The sequence below is a fragment of the Poeciliopsis prolifica genome, unplaced genomic scaffold (genome assembly GCF_027474105.1).
Source record: "Poeciliopsis prolifica strain line A6 unplaced genomic scaffold, Auburn_PproV2 SCAFFOLD007, whole genome shotgun sequence".
In the NCBI taxonomy this organism is placed as follows: Eukaryota; Metazoa; Chordata; class Actinopteri; order Cyprinodontiformes; family Poeciliidae; genus Poeciliopsis; species Poeciliopsis prolifica.
Window position 1 is genome coordinate 10,194,022 of NW_026562382.1, and position 25,237 is coordinate 10,219,258.

A 25,237-nucleotide genomic window follows, 5' to 3' on the forward strand; every position below is an offset into this window, starting at 1 on the left:
AGAGGCACAACGTGTCAGTGACTCGAGTCCTTTTCTAGGTGACCAAAGAGTGATTTGGTTGAGCAGCTAAGCTTTGCTCTGCCTACATCCCCCACAATTCTGTTCTGGATTGGAGTGCACTTTTGAGATATCTATGTTGCTTTTGATTTATAGCAACATAACTCAGCCTTACACCAGATGTGACCACATTTCTTAATATGTCACTATTCGTTTCTGAGATTAAATGATATAGGTTACATCTCCATGGTAACTCAAAACCATATGCAACCATATGTTGCTTTAACTGCCAACATCTGTAATACACTATAGAAACCAAGACTAGCAAACTCAATAGAAGTGATTATTAGTTTATTGATGCTGTATGTACCAAGATTAGCTTCTCTGAGAGTTCAGAAAACATTGTTTTCTTCTGGTCCAACATTGAATATTTTGTACAAACATGGAGCTAGACTTGAGCATAAAGGAAGCACTTCGGTTTCGGGGAGAACATTCATCGTTCAGCCTTGCATTCACACGGTGACGCGGCTCTGGATCCACGCCAGTCGTCGCCACAGGCTCATCCTTTGAGTATTTACAGAGCATCATGGTACCATTCAAGCCAAACAGTCTGAGTCAGGCACACAGCAGCAGCATTCACCTGGTCCCTACGTGATAAGGTTCTCATTTCTTTTCCTTTTTGACAAAAAAAAAAATAGTCTGGCTATTCTACTTAGTAGAAAAATGTAGATAGTACACAATAAAATAAGAAATTTAAGTAAAAATGCAGTTAACAGCACATGTATAAAACTCATTTATACATTTAAAACTTTGCTGCCTTGAAGCTTAAAAGATTGATAGTGCTTTTATCTGGACTGTACAATATAATCGGAAACAGATCTCAATAATTATAGTTTCAAGATTTTGTTTTAGTGGTAAAAGTGTTAGAATATCTGTTTTGGTTTCTTACCAAACTTGACATCCCCTATCATTTAATTAAAATGGTTTTTAGCTGTAGTTAATGGAAACTGATAGAAAACAATAATAATAGAAACATTCTGAATATAAACCACCATCTGGCACATCATGGTCTCAGCATGAGAAGCTAGACCAACTCTCTCCAAATATCCTGTAGAGTCACAGAAGTATGGTTGTCCGTTCAAAAGCAGTGAACAACTTATATTAGTTCATTCATACTATGAAAAAAAAAACACCAGAAGAAAAGCTGCACAGGTAGAAAATGATAGAAAACTCCTCACAGCTGGCCAAATGATTGAAGCCAACCGTGTTAATCACTGATCTCCTGAAAGGAATATCATGGAATCAGAAATACAGATTATTTTTTTTTTTCTGAACAGGGACGAAAGTCAAGGAAAGACTTAATTCAGCTCTGATCAGCAGATGGAGTCACACTGGACCGGCAGCCTCCCACTGCGTCGGCCCTCTTTCTCTCTCTTCTCTCGCTGTTTTTCCAGCTTCTCCTGGGCCTTCCGCATGTCCTTCAGCTTCTTTTTGATAGTTGAGCGATCACTCTGACTTGTCACACCAAGTGCCTTAGGGTAAAAAAAAAGAAGTAATCATAACACTGAGACAAACTACACAAATTTATTACCAGCATTCATTTACAGCAGGTTTAATCCTGTCAGCTCATTTTCTGTTCCAAAAAGCCAGAGATGTTATTTTATTTTGGCCACCAGGGGGCAGCAACTATGAGACCAGAGTTAAGTGATGCTGTATTCACTGGAAAATGAGTAACATTTTATTATTTCTTAGTTTTACTGAATATTTTGAAAGTGCATTTGTTCTACCTTCAGTTTGTCGCTGTCTAAGTGCAGCAGCTGCTGGCCATCGATTCCCTTTGCGGTGAATTCAGGAGTGTACTGGTCCATGTTCATGCCCATTAACCAGTGACAGACCTGCTGATTGGTCCAATCGGAGATGGGCCGATTCTGCCACTGATACTCTTTCCCAACAGGGACTGGTTCATCATCCAAGGTCTGTAAAGAAAACAGATATTATAGATGGAAGTAAAAATATATCTACTCCTGCTTTTAATCCAGTTTTTATTTGGCTTCACGCAAAATTTTTAAATTCATTTAAATGCATTTGAAAACTGTATCTAAAAGTTGGTCACCTGGTGGCTGTCAGCACTATTTTGTTTCCTCCTGCAAATTATGCTATTTCCATTACATGAAGCTTTTTAGTAAGGCATATGTTTCCAGTCAGAAGTTTACATATACTCATCATAGTACCTAATTTTTTTCCAGGGTGGGATATTAATCCAACAAACAACTACAGCAAAGTTTAAAAACATGATCTGGGTGTGCAAGTTTAAACTGTTAATTTCTTGTAATCCAAAAACCAGATTAAAATGATATGAAACAGGGTCCAATGCAAGGTTTGATGTGCATTTAAGATCATTGTACAAAACAACAACTGGTTGTTCCAACATGAAAATGGAACAAATTGAAACGACTTCAATTTCTTTTACATGTTACATTTTCAGTCAAACTTAAACCAGTTAATTGATGATTAAATGAAAAATGTTGTGCTTTCTCTGTAACTAACTGGAACTGAAATAGTATGCATAATTTTCACATCATGTTTATCAGAGTAATTAAATTTTTTTTTACAGTAAATTCAAATCATTCGAAATTCCTGTTTTTGAACTTCAAGGTCATTTCCTTGAACTTTAAATGTCATATCATAAAAGGTCCAAATCAATGTACTTCTCAAGGTGATGTTGAGTTTATTTAAATTTCTGACCAAAACTTAGAATCGAGTGCACTGATTGCAGTTTGTTTGCCTGAGCCCTGATTTTTAAAATTGTTTTTAACTGCAAAATCGCAGAAATGACCTGGTGGTTCGGTCTATCAGTCAAATCTGTCTCACTGCAGAGGAAAAAGACTGTGCTTGACTTTTCAACCTTTGTTGTAGTAGATGACATCAGAGGATAAGATTCAAATTGACGCATCCCTCCTGATCCCCCCCAACTTGGTTCAGCAGCCACATGATATGGCACTATGACTATTTCTGAGAGAGTGCTGATCAATATTAACAGCAGGTGAATGCAAGCAATGTGATAGCTGAAATATGTTTCAACAGGACTTTTAAGTATGTTGAGAAAGCAGAGTAAAATCTTTACCTTTCTAGTGAAGGGTCAGAAATGCTGCAAAGCAAATTTTAACTTTCCTAAATCTATAAAAACAAGTAAACAGCATGTAAAAGTTGATAAACATTCCCCAAGCCAGTACACAGAAAAACAAGCGTGCATTTCTAGAAAAACACCCCAAAACGCTGCAGGACGTACTGATGTTTTCACACTGAGCTGCAGAGACGAACTGCATCAGATTAGAAGGTGAAAGAAACGTCACTAAGCAAACAGGAAAAAACAGGACACAGCCGCGATAAAGCATAAGTATGCACCATCCAAATCATAGCCAACTTAAGAAAAAGCTAAGTCACGTGACTTGCGGCAACACAAAACGAACCGGCTTTAACACTCAGACATGCAGCGCTCATATTGTCTCTGTCCATTCACGGTTTAATCTGTGCTTTGAAAGGGGGCGAGGCTCAAAGGGCATGCTTGAGAATGTCCCCTTTCAGTTGCATCAGGGCGTCCCCACACAGCTTTTGTGACCACAACAACAAGGAGAGCACTCACCTCGCTGGAAGAGAAGATTAAAGTGTGTGAGCGCCCAGACAGATTGGGTTCAGCGACTAACCCAGAGATGTCTGAACTGGGACTGGCAGGGCTAGAATCATCTATGACTGAAAAACTCTGGAACAATGGGAAAGAAGGAACGCATTTACTAAAGCAACATCAACCAAAACACCGGTTTCTGTTTAGGACGACAGCTGAGGGAAGGGATGTTTTCATGGGGATTCAAAGTAATTACAGTGGTGGTGGTTAATACTGATTACACAGCAGTCATGACTGTGAGAGGAAGAAAGATCAGATTCTACAAACTACAAACAATCCACCACATAATGACACTCTAAACTACAAGGAGGCCATTTCTACTGGGAATCTGGCCCCCAAAATACAAAACACAACAAAAACAAACACTAACTCCAGGTATGAGGTAATGTTTTCTATGAAGGTATTTCAGCAGCAAGGATTTAATTTCATAAATGTTTATATGTTTGACCTGTTACATTAAGCCTTGCAGAAGTATTCACATCCCTTTAATGTCTTCGCAATTTACCCTGTTGCAACCACAAACGTTTATGCATTTCATTAGCATTTTATGTGAGAGGCTATCATTGTAAAATAGCAAAATAATATGGTTCTCAATTTTGTTTCACAAACATGAACCTAAAAAGTGCCCCAAGTCTTTTGGGGCCTCTTTCAGCTAGACACTTAAAAGTTAGCCTGCTCTTTGCTAAATAGAACCAATGGAGAGATTTGATGTACAGCATCATTATTAAGTCAAAAGATTTAGGATTGAACTTTGACTAGGCCATTCTAACTTAGGAACATACTTTGCTCTAAACCACTCTACTGGCAGTGTGTTTAGGCTGCTGGTCCTGCTTGAAGGTGAACTTTCACCCAACCACTGCCTTGCATTAATCTCCATCCATCGTCACAAACACCAACCAGCTGTACTGCAGCTTCCCCACAGTATATTACTGCCACCACCATGTTTCACTGTGGGTAAGGCGTGATCAATGTGAAATGTGTTAGATTTTTAGCACAGTGTGTATATAGCCTCAAAAATTATTTGAAGTTTGTGATTCTGACATGAAGAAAGAAAAAGATTAAAGGGTGTAAATACTTTTGCAAGGAAACTACTGAGCTTGGAGGAAAGAAAATAACATCCAAACTGGCAGGCTGTTTGATTTAATCAAAGTGACTCATAATAAATACATAAACTCAAATGACACACACCAAGTTAGGCAGAAGTCAAACGCTTTCCATTTATTTACACATAAAACTGTTAAGAGCATTTTCCAATTAGCCATAAAGTCTAGAAAATTACCCATGGGTTGTTATTTCAGGCTAACTAGCCTGAATTCTTTCTTAAAGTGAATGTAAGAGGGGAAAAAACGGGTAAAATTAGAAGTTAAAACTTTACCACATACCCAGTACAAAACACGTAGTGAATTATTCGGGGGATGTAGGACTGGATCGGTTAGTAATACACTACTGAGTGTGATTTAAAGTCAAAGGAATAATAAAACGTGTATACTGTACCAAATCTAAAGAGCGACTGAATAAAGAGGACCAGGAGAGATTTGTCTGTTTAAAGAAACATGATCAATGGAAACGTGTCAGAAAGCAAAGCAGTAAAGTCAAAAACCGACCACAAAATCAGTAATTTCTTCGATAAGTGAAGCCAAAGCCTCAGTTCACGTCTTGAACTCATTAAATTGGGATTGTGGGAACAGCAGCCCACTAAAGCCTGGGTGACAGTCAGGCTTTCCACTCGGTAGATTTGCAGCATCACTGCAGATTCAGACTGTAATATTTCTAATACGAACAGCTGGATGCAGTAACCACTTTCCCACAGTAACCAAGTAAAACAAGTTGAAACATCTAATTATCGAATACACAAAATGTTATGCCTAACTATTGATGAGGAACTGCATAGTACCATGTGATGGAAATATACCACTGGACCCAACCAAAACAGTTATCACATTCTCTACAGATCCAAACATTTTGCCTAAGGAAGTCAAGAAGGAAGTTCATCCTGGCTATGTGGAACAGTTTCACACACAATATTTAGACACTGAGGGACAGGAAGAGACATTAAAAATAATTTCAATAAATAAATCTAAATAAATTCACAAAACAGTTGTCTACCTTAGTTTTACGATCCTGGCTTTGCTCACTGCTGGTTTCATTTGCAGCGTATGGCAAGCTGCTGTTGGATGAGGACGGCTCTCTGTCTCTGTCCCTGTCTTTGTCTCCAAACCAGGAGAAAGGCATACAAGTGGGGACAGAGGTCATGGACTCTGCAGGAGACAGGTTCCCTCCAGATTCCTCTAGTACCTCTGCAGACCCCCTGGACATCAGATCAGTAGTGAGATACAGAGTTCTGCTACTCCGACATCAAAAAAGACAAGCTACAATATTTCCCTGCTTCAAAGCCTCAGCTATTCTGCTGCTATGGCACCAACCCTAAAATAAATTACCCTCATGTTTGTACTATGGTTATCACTGAAAATGTAGAAATTGATCATTAAGGAAGCCTGGTTTCCCAGCCTCTGGGAGAATGGCCAGGTAGGAAACACTACACTTTTTCCTTCCATTAATCCTCCCAGAAAAGTAAAAATGCTAGGAAATAACACTTTCATGATATCCGATTTTGATGCACTTTGTGCAATATAAGGATGAATATTATGGCTGCACAATATTAGAAAAAAATGCAATATGTGATAATGTTGGTGAAAATAAAACTATAACTTACTAAAAACAAACTTTGTTAATGCCTTTCTGTTTGGGGTTCACATTAGACACAAACCTCATAATGAGTAACCTGTGAAGTCTTGCATTGTCTTGACAATCTAGCTTCTAGACAGAGTCTGATATTGCATATTGTATATCTCAACGACTAGAATGTAGCGTTTTCTTAAGTATTTCTAAAATACAATTTTATTACTCTTATCTAATATTTTAATTTGACGAGAAACTACATTTAAGGTTTTTATTAACTTTGACCTTCGAAATCAACAGAAATGTGTTTGTGCTTAATCTAAATGATGCATTACTTTCACTTTTGGAACAGAATTGCTGAAAGAAGTACAAGTTGACTTTTCAATGACATTTTATCAATTTGAAGGAATTTTGATGCAAGGCGTAAATTAGAAAACATCTTAACATTACGAGAATATAGAGTAATACCTGCTGTCCAAAGAAACTCTCAGGGCCTCTTTCTCTTTGTCTTTTTTTCCTTTGCCGCCTGACTTCCGAAGGCCTCTGTTTTGATCATTAGGGATATTTATTTAATTCTTTTTAGAAGGTGAGATCTTGGCTACAAATGATCAGTGAATAATTCGGATACTTGCCCAAAATCTGGAAATCGCCTTTTAGGTTTTACCGCTGTAGAAGACTCACTCAACTCCTCTGTAAAAAAAAGCAGAGATAAATGAGAAGAAAAGCCTTTGCTGTTGCAGACATCAAATTAGCTTCCTGTGTACCTTTGAGTTCTTTCCCTTTGCCTTTGGACTCTCTCTTCTTCACGTTGCGCGTGAAACCTGAAGGAGATTGTGGTGAGGACGTGTGTTTTGGAGAAGACAACGAAGGACTGCTGCAGCTTTTAACACTATCCCCCAGTGACTGGGACAAAGATGGACTGTTGGACAGCTCCAATTTGCTTTTAGAAGCATCTTCGGTCTCGCAGGGATTGTCTTTCTGTCCAGGGTGGCAGACGTCGACAGGGAGTGCTGGGCTCTCCTGCGTGGACTGCCGCCTCCTGGCAGATTCCTGCTCCTCCTGCTCGTCCTCTTCTTCAGTTTCCTGCAGGGATCAAGTTAATTATTTACAAGGACAATGCAAGGATGGGAGAATACAAGCTATTTATGTAGAAGCAAGCTCTGGTTAGCTGTGTTTCAATGTTATGCTATCGTATTCAAACTTTTTAGAAAATGATGAAAAAGTCAAATATCACAACAGTTGATCAAATCTGTTGTCCATCCTGTCGGTTATGACACATACTGTCCATACGCTAAAGCAGAACAGAGGGGCTTCAGACTTTCAGACCTGAGAAAGATGAGTGGGTTCAGCCAGGCCTTCCTTTAGTTTGCTTCGAGTTGGAGCCTGGCGCCGGCTCATCTGAGCCAACCGGCATTTGGCCTTCTGAGCGCTGGTGTCCAGGCGTGTTGTTTCAGGGACCCCTTCAGTCCAGTCTTGATCTACAACAGAAAAATAAGCGGTGCTTGCTCAAGGGGGGGGGAGCTCACCTTTACAGATTTATGTTTTTCTGGGATTTTAATCATAACTTGGACTATACCTAAGAGAGAGTCAATGGATTGTGAGTTGTTGACCGAGTCTTGGCTGCTGAGTCTGTCCTCAGCAGCAGAGTCTAGTCCGCTCTGACTCTCCACAGCTGAAGCTCCTCTGGACTCCAGGGCAGCAATCTGTGGACAGAAGACGTCATGGCCATGTTTATTTCAGTGACAGCAGCAGGTTAACAGGTGTAGAAGCTTTCACTGTCTGACCCGGATTCTTACCCTGTTCTGCAGGCTCTCCAGCTGCTCCTTGTACCATTTGTCTTTTTCGTCCAGAGTCTTTTTCAGCTCCTCCTCTTTCTTCACAAAATCTATCTCTCTGTTGGGGATATGAAAAATGTTGCTCCAAGAATATGTTTTTTTTGTTACTACATTGTTACTAAAACCACTTTTAAAAAATCACAATCTTGGCTGAAATACGAAATTAAACTCACTTTTGTTGGTATTCTTTGATCAGTTTCTTGGCCTTGTTGTACTTCTTGTCCAGGGCTTCATACTGAGCCTGATTCTCGGCTAATTGTTCATTCACACTCTTGCACACAGCCTGGGCTTCCAGCCAGTAACTCTCCAGCTTTAGGATTTTGTCGTTGCTCTCCTCAATTTTTTGCTCCAGTGCAGATTGCCTTTCTTCCCACAAAGATTTGTCCTCCTCTGATTTCCTTAGCTGCAACAAAAACACAATCTTGTACCACAAGCTTACAGAAATGTTGGCTTTCTTCTAGCTGTGACGCCAACTGTGCATTTTAATTTAAAGCCAAATACTAAAGTAGGGGAAACACTTCAATTATAGGTGAAGCAATTATTAAAAAATACAAAGACTGTTCCATATACATACACAATCAAATTACTGTCTAGAGCCACGAGATTCACCACCTGACAAATATTACTTGAACCTGGATACATTTAATCATTTTACAACCAAAATCTTCCATTTATTTTATTGGGATTTTATGTGATGGACTGACACAAAGTAATGAAGTTGCATGAAATATAAACACCCAGCATGACGTGGCTAATAAGGTATGACCAGAGAAGTAGCTTGGAGGTCCATGGTAACACTGGAGGAGCTGCACTGATCCATGCAGAAGCATTCCATTTGTTCTAATATTTGTCGTGCATATAATTTTAAACGAGATCTGTAATTTTTTTCTTATCCTACCTTTTCCTTCAGTTGATTTATTTCAGCTGTAGCAACGCTGTGCTTCAGTTGCAGCTATGGGATATGATTAAAATTAAGTAGTTTGTTTCATCTAATAAATCAGATACTGTATCAACAAGAAGAAGTTTAAACATTAACGAACGGAGAAAAGATTCGGCGTACCTCTTTGAACTTGAAGGCCATCTGAGAGCTGTTCATGTCTGTCGGCATGAACAAGGCCTCTGAGTCTGGCAGTTCCAACACCTCCACGTTTCTCCCTGGAGAGAAATTGGACCCAAGAATTCTTTCTTCTATAACGTCGTCGTCCTCATCCTCGTACCTCTCCTCCTGAAAAATATCATTACTGTGAGCTCAAACACGCCTTGATGATCTCATACACAATGAACATTGGTACAGCAATACTTCCAGGGTTTACCCCTTGCCTGAAGGAATCAACATTGAATTAGATCACAGGAGTCACTTCAGGGGCTTGGCTAAGCAAGTTCATGGCAATAAAGGCAAATACGAGCAACCCACTCAATAGATAAGACTATGACCACACTCTTTGCACAGCCACACGCCTTTGTAAATGTATCTTTCTCTGCTCTAAAAAAGCCTGTTTAATCCTTGATAGTCTCAATGTTGCAAAATTAGACTGCTGTGGTGGACTGAACTTCAGAAAACAAACATTTCCCAACTTTGACGGACGGGTGGCAGCTGAATGAACATTTTCCAACAGCAGAGTTGTAACACATGGTTTACTCATAGGCAGCTGCTAATTTCCTGGATGATGAAGGGGGGGGGTTGGAATGGGAGCAGTAAAATGGCTAATGCTGCACAAATATCATTACTGCATTATCATAATTACAGGATTTGACTGTTGTAAACATGTTTTTTCATACAAAGCACTAAATGACCAGCTTAAGTTTCACTGTGAAGCTGACTTACCTCCTCTGTGGAATGGTCGTAAGGGTCATCCAGGTGTTGCTGCTGCTGGTTCCTCTCCTGCTCCAGTGTCTCACTAATGAGGCGGGCCACCTCGCTCTGAGTTCCAGGCTTCTCTCGACCAATCAGAAACCTGTTTTTTTTTTTCATAAGAACAAGCATACTATACAATGTAGCATGTTGATTTGGATACCCAACTATGCAACTTTTTATGTCTTTGACACTAAAGTATGCAAACTAGAAATGTGTTTTTGAACTCATTTTGCAATACAGGGGGAGTTAAATTTGCCTATAAATCATTACCATAGTACACTGAACCTTGGCCTCCTGTCTAAACTCTCACGAAAGAAAAGTTTCTCAACCAGCTTATTTAATTATAGTGGGATAACAGCAGCACAGTTTGGCTGCCAGCTGGATATTTAGATTGAGGTTGCTCTGAGGTCATAGGGAGAGTTAAACTGACCTCACTGTGCCTTTGGTGTTCTTCAGGACAGTTGCAGCAAACAGCTGGGTTACTCCCACCAGACTGGTCCCATCAACCTCTACTATCTGGTCATTCACCTGTATCCTACAGGAAGAGAAAGTTAAATCTGTGAGGAGGATTTTAAACCACGTCATTCTTGTAGGGTTTTGCACAGACCTTCAACATGAAACAGAATATATTAAATGTACTTCTAAAGACAGGATTCAACAACTATTTTCTCTTACTTTCTTTTGAGACAACTTAAATTAATGAGATTTTTTTTCATGTCTCTTATGTTAACATGGAAACGTTTTTCACCATATTATAATTCACATAATAGAAAAAAAAAGGGAAGAATGTATTGTGACGGGTCTATCTACCGCAGAAGAGACTTACCGTCCATCTTTCTCAGTTGCTCCGTTCTCAGTTACCGTTTTCACAAAAATACCGAGTTTCTCCAAACCCTGGTCAGCTCCCACTCCCATTCCTATGATACTGATCCCCAGCCCATTGTCTCCTGCTGGCAGACAAAAATATTGATGTAGAAGGACAGACAGGAAGAAAGATCAAATAAGCTACATTGCACAGTTTTATAAAAAATTTAAAATGCCTAACATTTGGCTTAAGGTAACATAAAATCTGCAGTTTTAACTCTTGGTTATTAAAGCATGCTAAAAATGATATAAATAAATTACATAAATTATATGGTGGGATGAAGACCTAATGATGGACATTTGTGTTTAAAACAGAGTCACAGAAAAGACAGAGATAAGAGTTAATAAAAAGGAAAACATTTTTTTCTGTTATATGTTTGTGTTTAACATATGCGGCAAATCACTGACGTAGCTCTATCGTTTCCTTTTGGGTTTTCAACCTCTCCGTTATGGGGCATTTAAAAATACTGGGAGGCTTTAGTTGAGGGTCAAAGTTGCAACCTGCAGGGAAGGATCTCAGGGACTGGTGCTTTAATAATGTTATCCAAATTAACAGCTGGTACCAGATGCTAAGATCTCCTTAAACTCTCTAATTATTAATTGTACAGTCTTGTTTATAAAATACTTGTAATTCCATGTTCTACAATAGCAGCTCTCCTCTGCGGTGAGAATGACGTTGCTGTAAGTGGAAGGTTGGAGAACAATCTGAATGTCACTTTTCTTACATGTTCCTCTTGAATTAACTTGTTTAATACACTAAAACTTCCTTTTGTGACTCACCCTTTTGAATTTCCACAGGAAACACATCCATTTTCTCCACTCTCTTTTCCAGCTCATATTCTGCAGACGCTGCAATAGGGTCCACATCATCATTGCGCCGATCGTAATCCTCATTGGAGAAGGTGCTGAAGACCTGTGCAAAATATTAAAATAGGTTATTTGGATAGCTTCAATTTTGAAACATCCCTTTTTCAGTTTTGCTTTTCTTAAGAATGGTGTGATTACACTCACAATTTAAGCTCTTATAGAGAAATGAACTACTTTTCTTTAACACTTGCTGATATATGGATAATGATTCTGGACCACCAACACTGAAATCCCCTCTCCTTGTTTGTTTTGAACATATATAGATGCCTAATTTTTACTCCTCTGTCCATGGAGACTGCCGCTTCACATATTTTTCAGATGTAATGACACTAAAGCATGAAAATAATTCCCTAACGTTATGCTGCAGAGATGTCAGGAGTTGTGAAATTTGCAGGCGGATTTCTCAAAGCATTGGATGCATCTCAAAAATACTTTTCTGGTTGCAATTACAAAGAACAGACATGCAGTAGTGATGATCATGAGGTACTGTGGAAAGTGGGGCACAGCTGTGGAGAGGTAATCAAGCAAAGATGTATGACAAATATTTCTCTCAGTGAAAAGAAACTGAATATATGTAAAAGAAGAATATATATTTTGATGATTAGATTCCTATAGATTGTTTATTATAAACAAAACAATAGACCTGTTAGGCATTGTTGATTTTTCAGAGTGTTACAGAAGCCATTTCTTAAACATATAATACTGTTGCATCTTAGATTCATTCCTCAGACAACCAGCAGAAAAGGAATTATGTACCTAATCAGTCCTGGACTTCAGACCACAACAAAAACGCAAACAATGGCGAAATGACCTCCAGACAAAAGAACAATCACAACCATGTTTCCAGGTCCACAAAGGCCTTGTTTCAGAAAATGTCCTGGAACAAACTAGAGTGGCCATCAACACTATCTGAAATCTCTGGTAGGATTTGAAAAGTACACATGCAACACTCAGGTAGGATGCTGGCGTCTGACCGATTAATCATATTTGCAAAAGGTCATAAAAGCAAAGGGGTTGCTCTAACTAAGTACTGAAGATGCTTGTCGAAGGATGAGTTATTTTAGGAAAGCAATACTTTAAAATGTCAGCTTGTGTTTAATTTGAACAGATTGATAGAAGCCATTTTAAAATTACCCTTGTTTGAGTTGCTTCTTCCATCTGTTTGGATACATTGCCAACAGTCCTGATTTCTGATGATGGCTTAAGCAAATTTAGCTATTAATGTACGAAATAAAATGCAAAAATTAATGTGAACAACAAATATAGACCATTATACAATAACGGTTTGGAACTATCCAACTTACTCATTGACAGCTGTAGATAACTACAACATGAATGTAGGAATAAACAATGTGATCCAGTAAAGCAAGCAAGTTGAACCGCATATGTATTAACTGGTAAACCTTATTGTCCTTATAATTTACTCAAGAACAAGTTTGACAAGTTTCTTTACCTAGAGAAAATAAAGTTTTTTTATTTCCATTGTTGATTATAATAAATAAAGAAAAGGTATACAACCAACAGATTCGAATTTCTAAAATAAATAAATAAATAAATAAATCTGTTTAATTTGTGCCAATTAAAAATACTGTCACATTTCTATTTAATAAATTATAGAGGAATTATCTAATGACCAAAAATGACTAAAAAACAGAAACAAACAAAAAAAAAACATTCAGCATGTTGCATTTGAACTTTGGAGTGTAGAAACAAGACAGGAGTTAATTAAATCCTGAACAGAGCCTGTGAACTGTTGATAAGAAAGCAGATTAGTCTAGCAGACTCCATGAGGAGCTTATGCCTCATTATAAGGATGAACCAACAAAGGACCGTCAAAAAAGCCCTTCAGTTTAGAGCATTATGATTACTTATCTGGGTGAAGTCATGATGATTCCATCACAAAAACATCACAAGCATGTTGATAATTTGGCTGCAATATTTGTACAGGAGAATGACAGTTCTCAGTAAAAAGATGACTTAAAAACAAACAGGAGGAGCTTAACAAAAATAAAAACTAAACTCATTCAAAAATCTAAATTTACTTTGCCGTCAATGTAACTCGTGTCTTTTTCCTTGCCTAAATAAACCAAATACATAAATAAACTTTCAAATAGTTTGCATATAAAAAGTTTTTGCCTCTTTTCAAGTTTCTTGTTTTTTGAGTGAGTTGTCTTCGTTAAATTCCTCAGATAAAATAAATTTGGACTTAAATACATAAAATTTTTAGGATGTCATAAGAAGATTATGATTATAGAAAAAGAACAGCTGAGGAATCTGCCACAAGATTAAAAACTACTTTACTATGGGAAAAAAGGCTGCAGCAGTTGTGAAATTAATGAACAAAAAACAATCGTCCTCCTTCAGTCTCCCTATGTAGACATTGGATGCAGCCCAAAGCAGTGCAGACAGTAAATTTCCAGAATAACTCACCAAGCTCTATATTTTAATTGGCAAAGAAAATCATTGTAACAATTTTATACTGAATAGTAGACACAGGTTAGTTGAACACAGCACTGCATGTGATGGATGAATTTTGCACTTATTTCAAAAGATTGAAATGTAGACACCAGCCCCCAGTCTGTATTTTAGGCTGATACCATTTATTGAATTCTATGTTTGACTGAGATTTCACAAACAAATTTATAGTATTTACTTTTAATTGGTTTATAAGCAACTGACAAAGGGCAGAACCCATTTGTTTCATCTGACTTTCACTGTATTTAAGTTATTTACATTGACCTTTGAAACTTAAGAGCAACTAATGGCAAAAGCTGTAAAATGTCACATTATCATCCTGAGAACTAGATCAGGCAGAAATATAACATTTAGTTTAAACTTTGTAATTAAGAGCAGAAAATGTAAAAGATTATAATGGTGACAACACCAGTGCATCTAGTCATTAGTGTTTTAGCAGCTTGACTTTTAGCCCTCATTGTCTCTTGTTTGGTTCGGCTTTCCTAAAACTAAAACTTCTTTTTGAAAAAGATATAAAGTTATTTGCGGAAATCTGGTAATACAATCACATCCTTGTTGGTAAGAAAGACAGAAAATCACAAGTTCACTTGCTTTTTCCTGCTAAAATGTCCTTAAACAAAGATCAGTGTCCCCTCTGACCACACCAAATTTTCCGATCCCCAGTTCAGAACATGCACAGTCTGGATCAAATAAAAACCACCCAATATTTTCTTTTTCTGCAGAGAAAACAAACATGTTTCACCATGTTTAAAAGCCAACTCTTTCCATTGGAACCCTTGATCATATCCAACAGCATAATTGACATGCTAAACAAAACCTTTACACAAAGCTTTAATAAGTTACTTGCTGATGGTTTCATCCTTTCTTACATTTCATGTTCTACAGTCTTAATAGCCGATGCCGACTCTGTATGTTTTAACGCACAGACGCATCCATGCCCACGCCCAAAATTCAACTTTTTCCATCTTTCCTCCAATTCCCCCTCATACTACAGAACACCAGAATGGGAAATGAGTCAGCAGCTGTGAGGAAAGGCAAACCAGAGAAAACCTTTTGCCAGTGCAAAGAAAAACAAAGGCTGTCCAGTGGATTGGGGAGCATGTAATGTAAACTGAACCACCAAAAGACAACAAATTAAAACCTGCTGTGAGGGTGAGCTGGAGCAGGGGTGGCGGCCAGGAGGGATCACAGCAATGTCGGGGGGCGGGGGGAAGGAACGGGAGCCTGCTTGAGATCCTGGATAAATATCAGGAAAAGGAGCATTTTATATCTAGTACTTCCTGTGCACATGCCTCTAAAATGATAAACACTTGACTGAGTTCACAATGATTCACTGACAAAGTTGGAGATTGTTTCAGGAAGCAGGTACACAAACAAGACATAATAGTGAAAGGCTTTCTATTTGTGTGAGCTTTGTTTTTTGAAACAGAAAAACTTATTTTGCAACAAGGCTTGCTCTGTCTACTGCACATCAATTTATCCATGGAGACCATTGAACATGATTGCAAGTGAATCAAAATATAAATAAATTGTGCAAGGAAATACCAGGCGTCTCAAATGACCAAATTGTTAGTGAAGACATTGTTGTTGGTTCTGAATAATGCCGTGGTTCAAAGGTGAAACGCAAAGCAAACGACAAAACAGTTAGGTGAAACACGCAACAAACATCTGCAAACTCTATGCAGACAGACTTCTGACTCAGATTTGAAAATTGAAGGTATGTTTTCCAAAATGCCTAATTAATAACTGTCTCCTCTACAGTCAGGTATCAATTTTGCAAAGCTTGTGCATCATAGTTTTCTACAACTGCACCTGCTCAATAACACCAACGAAGACTTTTTATGGACGTAATGACACAGCACCGATTTTTGTTACTGCGTATCTATGCAGTACAGTACTGTGGCAATATTTCCTCATCTCAACAAGTTCACCGAATGCAACAGATAAAGAAAAATCAACAGGGGAAGAGCAGTCAAAGAAAAACAATGACACCACATGCAATAAAGAGTGTGTGTGTCTGTAAAAGGGGTTAAATTCAGACAGTGACAAATCTTTCAGTTGTTATATAAATTTGGCTTTTTTTTTTTTTAACTGTCAAGTGAAACAAAACCACAGAGTTCACATTTGCAGATAGGATCAAATTTCAAAAGTACCGGAGCACACAAACAGGTTTAACAAGTTTGTCCAAAACTGGCCGACAAAACGCTATTTTTGTCCTTTGAAAAGCTGCTAAAACTCTCAACAGTTAATCTATTGTTTCAGTGGAAAGTGGTAAGACGTCAATAATCAGAGACATTTTCAAAGTGTTTACCATCAGCTCTAACCTCACGACATACAGGGTTAATAAACAGCAATGGTCTGCCTGCATTAGTATTCTGCTCTCTCTTGTCAACCACAAGTCCAGGTGGCTGAAGGGAAGTCAGATCTGCTTTGAGACATTTTGGCAACAAAATTTGCTAAATGACTGCAAAGAGCAAAAGCAGTCATTTAGCTGCAGAAGGAAGCCGTTATTTTTGCGTGATTTTCATACAGATTGGCTTTGATAGCGTTAGAACAAGACTTAAAGCGCATTTGAAAATGACTCGCTCACCAAAATATTAATCCGAGCATTTAGCAAAGACAACAAAGTAAAACATGCCTTAAAACTGTGTTCTTTCTGAAAGAGGTGACGCATCCACAAGTCAGATTACAGACAAAAATGCAGGTGCGCTGGAAGTAAATCAGATTACAGAAGGTGCATGCTTCCTGCTTGAACCAAACAAACATTGGAATGAGTAAAAGATAAATAATGCAATGAACTAAATTCCTGAACCACACCTGCTTCCAGTGAAAACAGAAGGCTTGACTGAACCACGGTTGGGGCTTCCTGTTCTTTTGTAGTGGGTGGGGCAAAGGCAGGAGTAAATATTAGTTTTGACCAACCATTTTCTACTCTTGGATACCATTTTAAGTGTCTTTCTGTTCAATATGAAACAAATACTATGACAGCCTGTTTACATACCGTGCTCTAAAAAAGACTGCACTCTTTGTCCTCCAAACAGGACACACCTACAGCATGGCACACTTCACATTTTATTTTTTCCGGTACTAGAACATACAGAGAAACACTCAGCTCCAGATAATATATGTAAAAGACAAATTACAACCATTCAAGCTTATTTAAATTCTAATACAACCATACAGATTTCATGCATTCCTAAAATGTTTTAAGGTATTCTGAGGCGTGGCATGACAGAAGTAAATGTCTGAAACATTTGCTGTGGCCCTGGTGGTATTCTTTCAAATGAATGACTTGCAAGACATTGCTTACTCAACTTCACAACTTCTTAAGTGCCCCAACAGAAAGAAATCCCTCCAAGAAATAGGTCTGATCATGAACATCAATCAATCTCCAGAATATTGCCTTTGCCCTTTACCATTATATTTTATATAAGCCTGTCACATTGTTTCTGCAGATTAAACCAGATTTATTAACCGGTCTAAGACCCTTAGGACCCCTACTGCACTCATCCATTTGAGACTGGGATATTAAATGATTTAAGAAACCACAGTCAGAAAGTTAAAGATGAACTGGGGAAATAAGGGACTACTACTGGCAAATGGAACAGATATGCTCTTTAATCATCTTTTTTTTCCCCATTAGGTTTTGGTTAATGTTGAATCATTAACACTTAAAATTAACCAAGAAACCTGAGGCTTATGTTGCTTTAAATAATGCTTTGGGTTCTTCAGCGACCTGGATGAATCATAAAGAAATTAAAGGTCATTTTCATCACTGCCTTTGTGGATAGTGGTCACTGTGGTTTGTTTGCTGGAGTACCCACATCTTACAAAATAGTTTTGTAACCCTATCCAGACGGACAGAGGCCAATAACTGTTTCTAATATGTTGGATATGACATTTTTCCTCGCCTAATAAAAACTGGTTATGCCCATTTTGTCTTTACATTGGTCATCTCCATCTGACATTAAAATCTGTTGATAATCTGAAACATTTAAGCATGACAAAAAGAACCCAACCTTTTTTTATGGCAGCAGTTACTTTCTGCTTTTCTGTGATCTGCTACACATGTGGAGCAGCAGACGTTAACTTCATCTGGCTGTAGTTATTCTGTTTCTGTCCTTGAAACTGTCTTCATCTAAGCTTTCCTTTTTAGCCCAGATACAACTGTTGCATGTTGAAAGTGACTCCCTCCTTTCCTTCACAAAGAAGATCTTTCTTCCACACAGGACTTCTCATCTTTCAGGAAGAGTTAGGATACTCAGGGATCCAATTCTGATGTGAACAACAAGCACAAAGCACTTCTTCTCTCCTGGTCAGTTAAAGCTCCAATGAATCCAATTCCAGTGACAACTTATATAGTAGAATGTACTGTTAGTGGAATGCTAGTCAGTCTATAGGTGGAGATGTAAACAGAGCAATGCCTGCAACACAAACCTTTCATCACCACCTCTTGAGTGAACAGTTGAACCCAAACCTGGAATATATTTAGGACTAAAGTTTGAATTTAAAGGTCTCCTCTCTTACAAGCTACCAAAAGAGCAATATCTCACATCATTTTAAATGATGTACTTCCTCTTAATTGCTTAATCTCTCACTCTGCCATATTTAGTCTACCATACTTTCCGATCATTTTCTGTGAGCTTTAGCATCTCAGCCACCAACAAATATATAAGATGTTTATCAAGGACAGTTAGAGACCATACAATTGGCTAAATATATTGTTAGCAGGCAGAGCCTAAATCTCTGGCACTTGAAAGATGATGTCCAACCAAGTCATGCTCCCAATTCATCCTTTGCAATATAGAAAACATTGAAATTGCAAAGACAATTGTGTTTCAATTTATTATGCAGCTTTAGTAGCTGAAATTAAAAACGGCAACTGTCTGGCTTGTTGCTCTGATATGTGACCGGAAGGATACGTTTTTAAATGTCCCAGTTTAATTTTAGTCACATACAGCAATCTGTTTTTGTCTTCACTCTGGGTCATCTTCTGGTTCCCTCTCCCAGGACCCCCTGATGGTTGGGATGGAAACTGGGAGGGGGATCCACACCCTGTGATAACATCACATTTTGAAGGCCTGAATAAACATGGAAAACCATGCTGGGTTACAAGAGAGTGTTGATTTGTTTGCTTGTGTTATCTTAATGTTGATTAGATATTGCAGTCATGTAAAACAAAAACAAAAAAATACATATATGAAAATAAACTTAACGTTTGTATTCACTCAAAGCGTTTATCACATCTGTTTCCAAAACACAAGGCATTTCTTGTGTTTACTCCATCAGTGGAACGTACTTATCTTCTTTAAACACACAGCAACCTTCTATAGAGCAGTCATGCAGGTTATCAAATGTAATTAAAATCTTTGAGGGGTTAATAGTGGGATTAAGGTAAATTCAGTTCCACATAATTCAACTACAATCAGTGTGGTTCACTTTCATTCAATTAATTTCACCTTAAGATTCAGTAACCAAGTGACATTTACATAACAGTGTCTAATAAAAAATTAAGTGTTGAATGCTCTATTGTCACACATGAAACTGTCATCCTCTGAATGTGGCTTAGGACAGGAATATTGGAGACTAAAGGCTCTTCTTTTGTTATTGGTTGTTAAAAAAAAGTCCGATTTCATCTGCAGCTTCATCTACTGAGCTGTAGTGAATGTTATATACTTCCAGCAAGGCTATGGAAGGGATATTCTTTATTTCCAAAACTCAAGACAGCTGTGGCACAAAACTATAACCAGCAGCCAAAAGGGGCATAATATTTAAAAAAAACATGTAATTAAAGAATCATTGTTAAACAGTGTGAAGAAGATGTTTGTTGCAGTAAATCCACACAACTTCAATTCCAGACTTTTCCTTTCCCTCAAAACAAAGTTTCTATCACCTGAAAGCTTTGCCATCTGTCTCTAATCTAAATCAGGTTTAGGAATCAAAGGTAGGAAAAATCTATCCAACTTGTCAAATATTTATCAGGATGCAGAGCGTGACACCTGGCACTTAAAATATAACTGGCTACCAGGTACTACATCCTGGTGCAGGGGTACCTGGGTCTTTGTGCCTGCAATTTTACAAACACTAATTTTGAAATTGAATATTTGCTTCGCCTCTAATGGGGTCACAGGTAATATTTCTCTTCTATGTGAATAAGTCCCACCCTATGTGGGAGAAATTTTCAAAAGTACAGTGAAGTAGTGCATAATCATTTCACAAAAGAGGCCAGATAATTGCAGCATATTGTGAAGATGTAAAGCTTATTCAAACAGACTTTTTTTTTGGTCATAAATACTACACTAATTCAAACCTGCAGCACCAACAAATGAAAACAAGGCAGCGTAAATTCAGACAGAAAGCAATTTGTGCTCCAAATATGCAGATTCCTTGCAACCCCCTGAACAATTACAATTTTTCTGTCATGTCATATGAAATTATTCCTCAAACAACTATGAAGTCACACAAAGGTTTCTAGTCCACTAAAATGTTTCAATAAAATCTTCAAGACAACCTTGCATGCTTGGAAAAACATCTGCTCAAAGCACTCACTCAGAAGTGGCCAAGATTTTCTACAATACAGCAAAATGTTTCACATGAAACCCTGAATGCAACTTTTGCAGGCTATAGTCCTGGTTTCACAGGAACTTTGCAAAGTCAACACTATTTCCAAAAATACAGTTAAACTACACTGGCCTAGTCTCCAAACTCTTCTCACAGCTCTCATGAGATTAAGGAGGTAGGCTGTCAAACCACCCGCCTTCCCGTTCAACAAGATTAAATAAACCTTTTTTTTTCTAAACAGTCACAGAACTTATCTGATGACAGATTTCTGCGGAGTGACGCGAGCACAGCAGACAAAAGCATTCATTTTCAGTCTCTGCTAATTTGTTCTGTGTCTACAGGGAACACCAGGTCATACACCATTGCTGAGTCAGTGGTTTATGATGAAAGTACTGTACAACATATTTTACATTTGTGCTGAATAACAATGCTTTGCACGTAAACAACACACTTACCAAAATAGGATCTGTGGAGAACCTAATTTTCCTTTTTGGGGGAGCGTCATCCTCATCCGAGAGACCAATAACTTCATAACACTCATCATAATTCCCATAGATTTGATCATCTTCCTCCTCATCTTCCTCCTCCTCTTCCTCTTCCCTGATGACCTGGTCTACATCTCTATCATCCACAAATGCTGCGTTCTCTATCCCATGCACCACTGGAGAGACTCTATCCAGAATATTCTCCTCCACTTGCTTCTCTAGTGAATCCTCTTCTTCCTCGTCCTCCTCCTCCACTGCTTCATCCTCTTCATTAGTGTCATGACTCACTGCTAAGTTATCCTCCTTTGTCTCTACACCAAATCTCTTGTCATCTGCTGGGACTCTACCTTCATATACATTATCTGCCCCCCTTTGTGCTTCTTCTATAGTCTCTTGTGATGAGATTTGATAAGAAGAGTTGAGGTTTTGTCCTGATGGAAAGCCTCTTTGTAGGTCTTCACAGAATGTCTCTTTCTGCTTATCTTCAGTGATTTCATCCTCCTCACTATCCGAGGACTCATTCTGTACCACCACCAGTTCAGCTCGCACTGTGCTTCCCCCTCTGGAGTCAGGTGATGAAGCCTTGCTTTGTGGCTTGGGCCCTGTAGGGCTGAGAGCTGGGCCATCGTTACTCTTGGGTTTTTCCGGGTGTTTATTCCGATCTGCGTTCAGAAATCCGCCAGCTGACGGCAAAGGCTGTTTCCCATCCCTTGGGGGTGAACTTGATGATTTAGCACCATCACCAACAGATGTCCTACTAAATCTATCAACTGTTGGTGAGGGGTACTTGTAGCTGTGGCTAATTGAGGTCGTTTGCTCTGATGAGCGAAGTTTTGGAGTGCCATCTGCTGCCGAAGATACTTCGCCACTAGCTGGTAATGTCGGTTTAGTTCCCAAATTTGAGCCCCAAGATCCAGATTTGCTGTCTTTGTTTTTGATGAGGACATTATTAACAAATGAAGAGTCTGTGGCTTCTTTAACAGGAGAAGTAGCTTTGTGTGAGTTGTCCTTGGACACAACAGTCGGCTGTATGTGTTGAGTGGTGCTGTGTTGTTTAGCAGATGCCACTCCTTCTTTCCCAGCAGATGTGTTGTTGTCGTCTGAGTCATTCTCAACTATATAATTTTCCAACCTCTTTGACAAAGGCCCTGCATTCAGCGACACTCTAGACACATGCCGTTTTTCACCATCAGCTATCTCATCTGAGCAACTTTTAGCTACCGATGTGGGCGATTGCTCCAATTTGCCAGGACTCTCTTTGCATCCCGATGCTCTCCTTGTGTTTTTCTCTTCATCTGAGGCACTTCCGAGGGATAGACGATTAACAACTCTATTTGGGGACTGTTTTTCAGCTGCTGGCTGCTCCTTGACGCCTCTTTCAAAGAGTTTTCTGGTCACAGAAAACTTCTCCGCCAGAGCAACTTTGTCGATCTCAACATCTTCCCCCTTGGGTGTTTTATCTAAACTGTGGGATTCAGGGCTTGAAGCGCTGTTTAAATGAACTCTGTGAGCATTGACTGGAAACTGCAACTTTGTTGGGGAACCTTGGGGGACATCAGACTTTAAAGTTTGTTTGACTTCTTGAGTCTCTGGTTGCTGTCCATCCATTTGTAGAAATATGTTCTTTATCTTATTCACTCTGGTTCCAAAAGGTCTTCCCCTAGACTCATCCCTGGTTTCACTTGATCCATTTGCAAATGTTTTTGAGGCATCCTCGGTCTTTGGTCCATCAAAGGAGCACTTGATGGCGTGGAAGTCAGACTTGTATGTATTTCTGTGAGGGGACGCACTTCTCAGACTCCTTTCCCCTCCTTTGTTTTCTGTTTTGATCATCTTGGTTGTTTATCACTGCAACTTTATTCTAAAACAAATCAGCTTTGCAAATGTTTTGATGGAGAACTACAATCTGAGTTTAGGCAACCATTTCCATGGGTCCGGCAGAGATTTTCTGGAGCACTGTCCTCTCAATTCAAGCAAAGTCATCTAAAGAAAAGAAAATTAATGCTTTAATTAATTAACAGATATGAGACAAAATTAAACAACAATTTCAAAAATGACAATAATTTAATTCAGTCACAACGTGGGCTGCTAACTGTCCATTAATATTTGGAATAGCTATTTTAAAAAATGAGAAGAGCTGTCATGCATGAAATTGATAGAGAATGGATCTTCTGTATTCTATTTTTAAGAGTCAAAAAAGGGTTCAGAGAACTATTACTAATGACAGAAAATTTGACACAGAAGTTAGATTGATAAGAAAAAAAAACAGTATTTTTTTTTATCAAAACTACAGTCAGATACCAAAATATGAGCCATGTGTTTTGGAATTTCCCACCAATTATTAATTTTAGCTCTTAACATCTATTTCCACAGTGTAGAAATTTCGTTTTATTTAGTAAAACTAAATTTGTGATGTATAAAAATAAAAATTCAAGCTTATCGGAAATGATAAACAAAGTTTTGCCATTGTCTAAAAGGGTGTATAACTGAAAATGCTGCTCATTTTGTCGACATATAGTTCTGGTTAACTTGTGATTAACTGCAATAAATTTCATCCCCTGCAATTAACCCAATTAAAAATTTTAATAGAGTCCCATACTACTTATAGAAAATGGAATAAGATATAAAGTTTAGGAACACAAGCTTTTTCCATCAATCAAAATATCTCATTCGGAAGTATTTATTTTAGGAGATGAAAACAAATAGAGCACAGCAGTTAGTTAATTACTTCTTATTTCATCTGAGCATAAACAATAACTTTTACTTAAAGAAACATCTAAATGTCACCGGGCTTGGTGGTAAGGTTTGCTTGTTGCTTGCACCTCTGCTAAGAAAGTGACGTCAGTGTATTTTGATCCACAGTCAGTTTTCGCTTTTACTATACTTTCCCAGACCTGGAAAACTATGAAATCTAATTTAATGTTCAACAGATCTCAGAAGAAAGACTTTAAAGTCGTAATCCAACTAAATTCATATGCTTTGTTAAGTCCTTGTACTCTGTTTGTCGTTAAAAAAGAAGGAAAAAAAAGTCTCGTTTGACTGGTTGTGCTTTCTCTAATATAACTTTTTTAACTACCGCGAAAAAGTGGTGGGAGGTCGTTCCTTAGTACAACCCTGTGAACACTAGTCATGACATAAAAACACATTTTAGACGGACATCAGCGAGGTTCAGGTGCAACCTGACACTGATTTTAAGGTTAGCTCGCGTGCACAACCGTTTAGGATCTGAGTAGTTGTTTGGCTCCTAGCTTGAGCTAAACTTAAGCCAAACACTCAGGCTCGAAAGTAACTTAAAAAGAACCATTTGCGGTATTTAAATCTGTAGGTTAACCTGTGTTGGTACCACTGGCAACTCCACTCACAGATAACGAGCGACACAAAGTTCAACTCAGTCCAGCGACACTTCAATAAAGACCGAACGTTAGTGCCTCAGCTTCAAACAATTCATTGTTGCGTTTCAAGTACGAGTCGTTGAAGTAGTTCGCACCGGTCAAACACGGTCTGCTGTGAAAACAAAGCGTAAACGACAACTTTCCCGGCCGCTCACCTAGTTGCGTTACAGAGTTAGAAGCCGAAGAGCTCGTCCGAGGTTCCAGTGTTGCTCCGGTATCAAACTTGTTCCTTCTCGATCTCCGCCATCATTCCCCGCTCCAGCGGCGTTTCCCTGCCTCTTCCTCTCTTTGCACTTCCAGATCTGTGTGTGACCGCCGCGAGCTGCGCGCGCAGTCAGCCACTTCCAGTCGGGAACGCAGAGATCGGGAGCGCGCGCACATTCCAGGAGTGTAACCCCACTACTCCTTTTCTTTCCCCCCGACCAACAGTTTCACCACAGCACAGCTTGCACTGAAGAGAAACGCGAAAAGAAACGCGTGGGAACTAGAGCTCACGTTGAACTACTTAAAGAAAAAGGACTCTCATCTTGAGTATAAAGACGGAA

The 25,237-nt window shown here is 38.6% G+C and overlaps 1 protein-coding gene across 6 annotated transcripts; it reads right to left on the minus strand.

Annotated features, from left to right (window-relative positions):
* Positions 1-331: 331 nt before the first annotated feature.
* ppp1r9ala (protein phosphatase 1 regulatory subunit 9A-like A) lies at positions 332-25,012 on the minus strand. Of its 6 annotated transcripts, XM_055031521.1 has the most exons (21): positions 24,848-25,012; positions 21,271-23,283; positions 11,693-11,825; positions 11,538-11,591; positions 10,875-10,998; positions 10,479-10,583; positions 10,019-10,148; positions 9,254-9,418; positions 9,092-9,145; positions 8,367-8,596; positions 8,155-8,251; positions 7,935-8,061; positions 7,685-7,836; positions 7,123-7,441; positions 6,991-7,048; positions 6,827-6,901; positions 5,786-5,987; positions 5,174-5,218; positions 3,641-3,757; positions 1,785-1,973; positions 332-1,529 (listed from the first exon to the last, which is right to left on the minus strand). In XM_055031521.1, exons 2-21 carry the CDS (start codon positions 23,131-23,133, stop codon positions 1,371-1,373), a joined length of 4,398 nt encoding a protein of 1,465 aa, XP_054887496.1. In that variant the 5' UTR covers positions 23,134-23,283; positions 24,848-25,012; the 3' UTR covers positions 332-1,370. The 6 variants fall into 6 exon arrangements, with proteins under 6 accessions (XP_054887496.1, XP_054887499.1, XP_054887498.1 ...); XM_055031524.1 differs by lacking the exon at positions 11,538-11,591 and having other exon boundaries at positions 10,875-10,995; XM_055031523.1 differs by lacking the exon at positions 9,092-9,145.
* Between the last annotated feature and the right edge of the window lie 225 nt (positions 25,013-25,237).